Below are 7,586 nucleotides of genomic sequence, written 5' to 3' on the forward strand. Positions count from 1 at the left end.
GTCCTGTTTGGTGGCTTCACCAGGTTGATACCTCATCTTCAGGTATGCCTGATGCTGCTCCTGGCATGCCCTCCTGCACTCTCTATTGAACCAGGGTTGATCCCCTGGCTTGATGGTAATGGTTGAGTTGGGGATATGCCGGGCCATGAGGTTACAGATTGTACTGGAGTATAATTCTGCTGCTGTTGATGGCCCACAGCACCTCATGGATGCCCAGTCTTCAGTTGCTCAATCTGTGTGAAGTCTGTCCCATTTAGCACGGTGATAGTGCCACACAACACAATGGAAGTTGTTCTCAATGGGAAGGTGGGACTTCGTCTCCACAAGGACTGTGCGATGGTCACTCTTACCGATACTGTCATGGACAGATGCAACTGCAGCTGGCAGATTGGTAAGGATAAGGTCAGGTATGTTTTTCCCTCTTGTTGGTTCCCTCACCACCTGCCGCAGACCCAGTCTAGCAGCTGTGTCCTTTAGGCCCCAACCAGCTCGATCAGTCGTACTGCTGCCGAACCACTCTTGGTGGTGGGCATTGAAACCCCCCACCCAAAGTACATTTTGTACCCTTACCATCCTCAGTGCTTCCTCTAAGTGTTGTTCAACATTGAGGAGTACTGATTCATCAGCTGAGGAAGGACGGTACGTGGTAATCAGCCGGGGATTTCCTTGCCCGTGTTTAACCTGAAGCTATGAGACTTCATGGGATACAGAGTCAATGATGAGGACTCCCAGAGCAACTCCCTCCCGACTGTAACCCACTGTGCCGCCCCCTCTGCTGGGTCTGCCTGCCAATGGGACAGGACATATCCAGGGAAGGTGATGGTGGTGTCTGGGACATTGTCTGTAAGATATGATTCTATGAGCATGACTGTGTCAGGCTGTTGCTTGACTAGTCTGTGAGACAGCTCTCCCAATTTTGGCCCTAACCCCCAGATGTTAGTGAGGAGGACTTTGCAGGGTTGACAGGGCTGTTTCTGCCATTGCCTTTTCCAGTGCCTAGTTTGATGCCAGGTGATCCGTCCAGTTTCATTTCTTTGAGACTTTGTAGCGATTGGTACAACTGAATGGCTTGCTAGGCCATTTCAGAGGGCAGTTGAGAGTCATCCATATTGCTGTGGGTCTGGAGTCACATGTAGGCCAGGCCAGGTGAGGATGGTAGATTTCCTTCCCTGAAGGGCATTAGTTAACCAGATGGGCTGTTCTGACAATCAAGTGATCAGTCGATTCTTAATTCCAGACTTTTTTTTTTTAAATTCAAATTCTATTATCTGCCGTGACAGGATTCGAACTGGGTCCTCAGACCATCAGCTGGGTTTCTGGATTAATAGTCTAGTGATAATACCACTAGGCCATCACCTACCCAACAGGTTTATTTCAAATTACAAGCTTTCGAAGCGCTGCCCCTTCGTCAGGTGGAGTGAGAAGACATACAGCCACAGAATTATAATCAGAGAGATGAAAAGATCATACAAATGGTGAGTGGAGTGTGGACAGGCTGAATAATAGGTCTCTGCAGGTGACCAAGAGTGTCACATGGTGTGAGTAAAGTGTCCACAGCGGAATAACAAGTGAAGGGACGAACTATAATCCGAGGCAGAGATATAATTACAAAAAATTAAAAATAAGGTGGTGCTGGAAACAAACCAAATGACTGGAATAACATGATGGATATAACAGTCACATGTCGAGGGTCTAACCAGAAGTAATCCAAAACTGTACAAACTAATTCAGGTAGAGAGCTCATAACAAGTTATCAATGTGATGGTGTTAAAACAGGACAGTAAGGAAAATGTTACAGACACAGAACAGTATGGTGGGGTCACATGTAGCATAACATGAACCCAAGATCATGATTAAGGGTGTTTTCATGGGTGCAGAACTTGGCCATCAGTTTCTGCTCGGCGATTTTGTGTTGTGTAACTCGAAGGCCACGTTGGAGGACGTTTATGTGAAGATCAGAAGCTAAATGTCCCTGTCCACTGAACTGTTCCGAAAGCTTATGATTTCAAATAACTCTCTTGTGACTACTTTACTGTAATAGATTATCTACCAACACTCGTTTTCTCTGAGGCACACATCAGGAACGTAAACTGTGCTGGTTTTAAATGAATCCTTTTGACATTATTAAATAGGAATTTCATTTCTGATGATATAGCAAATACAACAGAGGGAAAATGATAGATTACGTATAGAACTTGGGACCAGTCACGGAAGCTACTTATTCTAGGTCAATATTTTATTTATTGCATTGGAGAAACTTTGTGAGAACTTACAGAATCTCCAGCTTTACACCAGCAATTTCAAATAAATATTGATTGTAATGTCAGAGGAGTTTTATGGAATTACTGTCACATTATTCTAATAAATTTCTATCACTTGAGAAGGTGATTAAATGGTAGCTGACCTTGAGGTCCTGGTGCACCGACACAGCCACGTTCACCTTGATCACCTGGAACTCCTGGTGGTCCATCAAGCCCAGGGAACCCAGGAAAGCCCTGATCACCCATTGTACCTTCATAATAAACAAAAACGGGGAACGGTGACTGCAATATTAGGAATAAGAAATATAGTGCAATCATTTCAATATTTATAAAGAACGTTTGAACTGAGAGAGGCTAGCAAGGTGTGAAAGGTTGGAGGAGAATTCAGAGTCAAGGGTATTCAGCCTTCAAATACAGTTAGACAGGATGGTTAGATCATTATTAGCATTTGTGTCAGGTCGGTGACTGGAATTTGATTCCCACAAGTGAGTGACGTCAGTTGGGGTTCACAGCAACCACCTAAAATAGGGATGTTTGATAGCACTGGGGAAGGTTCATGATATGCATACAGTGTGATATGTCAGCAAGCAGTGAACCTCATTGTAATCAGGAACATCAAGTAACAAGAAATTATTACATAAAGGATAATGTCTGATTATAAAGAATGAAAGAAATAGGAGATATTTGTAAGTACTTTTTTACAGCTATGGAGAAAACGCTCGAGCTAATGGATCGATCATCACAGAAGCAGAAATAGCTAAAAAGAAATTTTAATTGTGTTTCTTCCTGTATACACTATCTATGCCCCTCAATTTTATACATTTCTATCACGTTCCCTCTCAGTCTCCTCTGCTCTAAGGAAAATGTGATCCTCTTCCGGTAAGATGGCAGCAGGATAAGTTGCTCCATTCAGAGCTCCTCTCCACTCGTCAGCTCCCTTTCCTTTCCCTTTCTTTGTCTCTTCTTCTTCTCTCTCCTCTCTGCTGTAATTCTATCTCCCCCATGCCCCATCCTTTTAACTACCTACGCACATTGTTGGGAAGAAGTCGGGTCGCGACTGGGAGCCGTGAGGCAGGAGCTCAATGTGCGAGCTGTGTCCTGCAGCGACAGCGGATCAGGAGTGGGCCGCAGCGGCAGTGACGGTGAGAGCGGTGAGCGCGGTGACGGTGGTGAGAGCGGGGCCAGTGAGGCGGTAGCAATGAGAGTGGGCCGGTGAGGCAGTGGCAGTGAGATCGGACCGGTGAGGCGGTGGAGGTGAGATCGGACCGGTGAGGCAGTGACAGTGAGAGCGGGGCCGGTGAGGCGGTGACGGTGAGAACAGGGCCGGTGAGGCAGTGACGGTGAGAGTGGGGACGGTGAGGCAGTGACGGTGAGAGTGGGGACGGTGAGGCAATGATGGTGAGAGTGCGGACGGTGAGACAGTGACAGTGAGAGCGGGGACGGTGAGGCAGTGATGGTGAGAGCGGGGACGGTGAGGCAGTGACGGTGAGAACGGGGACGGTGCGGCAGTGATGGTGAGGGGGGGACGGTGAGAGCGGGAATGGTGAGACAGTGACGGTGTGCGCGAGGATGGTGAGGCAGTGATGGTGAGAGCAGGCCGGTGAGGCGATGACAGTGAGGCAGTGACAGTGATGGTGAGAATGGGCCTTTCACATGGCGGCAGCGGCAGCCTCCTGGGTGCCCTAGCGATCAGAGCAGTACCTGCACTGTTGTGGAGATGGGGCTGGGGAACTCTAAGATCTGGGCTACTTCTCTTGCTTACCTTTTGGCTCTGTTAAAATCTTTTAATTCTGGTTTTTGTAACCAAGTGGGCACCAGTGAATGGTGGCTTTGTGCACTTTTCACTGTCCTTATGTATTCCTATACTTAGTACATGTGACAATTAAATAAATCTAAATCTGAATTAAAAACAGCCCCAGTCTTGTATGTTGTAAGTATCTATGTTTCTGTGGGGAGAAAAATTCTTAAATAATGTCTTATTACAATTGCAATCAATGTCCAGAATCTATTCATCAAAGTGGGAATTTATTGTTTGGAAGTTTCTGTTTCTGCAACTATTTACATTTTAATGGGAGTCAGCACTGCAGGGTTTGACACTTATGGCACAGTCCCAGACCAACATATCACTGAAACATCGATCATGTTTCCTTAACCTTATGTTTTGAAAATACCTTGTGGACCTGGTGGCCCTGGAAGACCATGTTGGCCACATGGGCCCTGCTCTCCAGGTGGGCCTTGAACACCAGTTTGACCTGATCGGCCCAAATCTCCAGGATCCCCTGCAAATGGTAAGCAAGGCAGCCCAGGGTCACCGGAGAAACCAGAAGGACCTACAGAAAAAAGGGCAAGGTGAATGAACATACATAAAAGACTAGGAACGTAATCTGATAATGAAGACAACGTAAACCACATTGATCTCATGTAAGACATTAAAATAGGATCCACCATATATATTTTACAAGAATAGAACCGTAATCTCATTCTGTCTATTGAAGCAAAACACCTTCTCCTGATCTCACTGTTTTGTCACTGCTCATGCAGTAATGCTGTACAACAACATGAAGTGTACAGTTCACACTCACTGACACCAGTAGGTAAAGATAAACACACTTTCTCTGAACCCACAGCATTGAACAGGGATTTCAAATATCCACATCCCTCTAACACTTGTTGGTTGGGTAGGGGAATTAGCCTTTAAAAATATCCATTTGTGTTGCCAAGTGCAACTTGTATGTCAATACAGTGTGGAGCTGGAGGAACACAGAAGGTCAGGCAGCATCAGAGGAGAAGGAGAATCGACGTTTCAGATTGGGACCCTTCTTCAGAAAATCTGAAGAAATTTCTGAAGAAAGGTCCCAAACCGAAACATCAGCTTTCCTGCTCCCCTGATGCTGCCTGACCTGCTGTGTTCCTCCAGCTCCACACCAACTTGTATGGGGGAGCAGGAATGGGAATCGATAATTGAAACATTTATAAGTTGATAACGGACTGCTGATATTTGGAAACATGCTGAAAGAGCAGTCAGTAAAGTATCAAACAGTTTGAGGAACTGTACAGACTGTCAGACCACTGTAACAGGTGGCTCATGTGGGATTTTGAGGGCACAATGAAAGAATCTCTTCAAGAGGAGGAATGGTCAGAGATGCGAGAATCTGCGCAGGAGTGACAAGGAGGCAGAAAGTGCCGACGATTTCAGCAAGGCTGATGTTCAACGTAGAACTTCACCAGGGAGATGAAGACAGTGGAGATCCTTGGGAGGAACTTCAGGACAGCAGCTGAAGGGTTGGAAGCGAGAAAGACACTGATTTAAAGTCATTGGCAGAACGAACTAGAGCTTTACTTTAGAGTTTGGATTTCAAATTATTGGGGTTTAATAAGTAACGTGTCAGGATTTCTGAAACCGTGTTATTTTTTAAACTAGTATGAAAGAAAGAGAGACTTCCTGGCATGGTAATAGCAATTTGTTTGCATTGGGAGGGTTTTCCAAGTAGACAGAGGAAACATCGAAGAGCACTAGCTTGTTTTAGTTAGAAGGATCAGGAATTGGATTTCTTTACTTAGGGAAAAACCCATAGCTTAAAGCTTTTAGTTTCAGTTTGCAGAGGTCCGGTCGAAATTGGATGGGTGAGGGGTTAGTTCAGAAAAGTAAGAAAATAGACTACCTCATGGGTAAGAGTTTTAGTTTTAAAGTTCCAGACCAGAAAGAAGCATTTGGTTCGAAGCCTGGGCAGCTACCTGCTACCAGCTCTGTAGTTTCATCAAAGGCAGAAGAGAATAGTGCCCATGGTTGTCACTTTCAGCAAGTCCCAGGAGAGGAGAAGGTGCCTAATAGACCTGGGTAAGTCAGGGGTTTTGGGCAGAAATGGCTGGGAAGCTCTACCCCACCCCATTCCGCCACCCACCTCCCTCCGGCAAGAAGGGAAGAGAGACAAGGTGGGAGTTGGGTAAGGACCATAAACGGGTTCTGCCTTGGGGGAAAGTTGGCAAATGAGCCACCCATCTATCTTATCTGACCCACCCCCCAACTCACCTCACATTCAGTTATGCCAGCAGGAGGCCGTTAATTTCACCCCATCAGTTTCCTGATAGGGTGGGTTAAAATTGCCCCCACTCTTCTAGAAGCAGTTGGCTGAATGGTTAGTAAAATTAATTTTACATGAATGCTTTCATTTAGGTGTCTTTATGGTTACTGATTTGGCAAAAGCTGTTATACCTGGTGGGCCATCAAAACCTGGTGGTCCTTCATCTCCTGGCGGTCCAGTTGACATTACATCACAAGATGGTCCTCTTTGACCTGGAGGTCCTGGTGGCCCACATACACCTGGATTTTCAACACAAATTTATTGGACTTATTGGAAATAATGATACTAGTAATTAAAGTACTTTAATAAGCTGTTATATTATTGCTACTGTTTATGGATATTGACAATATCCATATATATATGGATAACTACAGTTCCTCTTTGACTCACATATATAATTTTATATTATATTTATATATATGAGTCTACTTAAATAGGTAGCTATGTTGCACTTGCAGATACATTCTATTTTGTTCAAAAAGCACACCATTTATAGTCAGGCAGTCAATGTGGTGTTTTATACATTCCTACTTTAGAAATAAAACCAGTCTGACTCCAAACCAAAACACAACCAGATTCTAAACAAAGCCTCACACCTAACATGCATTGTCTGACCTAAAATGTCACCGCTTCTTTACACTGATAAAACCTTTAGTTCTCTCAGGACAGTGACTTCAAAGGAATTTGGGGATTTACATATACATATTAATCAATTAAAACCTTCTAACTGATTAAAGATTTAACAGCACCTTAGGTTTGTTTAATACATCCTCATCAGTTCTGTGACCCTCACTCCATTACGTGTCATGTTGGGAGTAATAACTGAAGTAAAAGTACATTATTGAAAGTACAAAAGATCATCAGAGAAATGGAGAAAGCACCAGGAAAAGCCAGAGGAAGTGAGAGACCATGGGCTATAAGTCCAATGTGGATAACTCACCGGCACTGGGATTATAGTTTGTATTTACCCCATTCCTTATCAACTTTAGGCAGGCAACATACAAACTTCACCCACCTGCCCATGTCCATGACTGCAGCATGGAACTGCGTGCTAAACAGACAGCCAAGTGGCTGTGAGCTTAGCAAGGGACCCAGGTAAGTGTGAGGCCAAAGTCAGTTAAAAAGTAGCCTAGGAGACAATGAGGATTGCAGATGCTGGAAGCCAGAGTCTATAGACATGAGGCTGGAAAAGCACAGCAGGTCAGACAGCATCCGAGGAGCAGGCAAGTCAATGTTTCGGGCT

At 44.8% G+C, this 7,586-nt stretch overlaps 1 protein-coding gene across 1 annotated transcript in view; it reads right to left on the reverse strand.

Annotated features, from left to right (window-relative positions):
* LOC109929177 (collagen alpha-4(IV) chain-like) overlaps positions 1-7,586 on the reverse strand; it is a 223,939-nt gene that overhangs the window by 24,895 nt on the left and 191,458 nt on the right. Inside the window, exons 30-32 of the mRNA XM_048604477.1 lie at positions 6,475-6,582; positions 4,433-4,591; positions 2,405-2,512 (exon numbers count right to left, since the gene is read on the reverse strand). Coding sequence (XP_048460434.1) covers positions 2,405-2,512; positions 4,433-4,591; positions 6,475-6,582 — 375 coding nt within the window. The remainder of the gene's footprint in view (positions 1-2,404; positions 2,513-4,432; positions 4,592-6,474; positions 6,583-7,586) is intronic.

The sequence above is a fragment of the Rhincodon typus genome, chromosome 13 (assembly GCF_021869965.1).
Source record: "Rhincodon typus isolate 14 chromosome 13, sRhiTyp1.1, whole genome shotgun sequence".
NCBI classification, from domain to species: Eukaryota; Metazoa; Chordata; class Chondrichthyes; order Orectolobiformes; family Rhincodontidae; genus Rhincodon; species Rhincodon typus.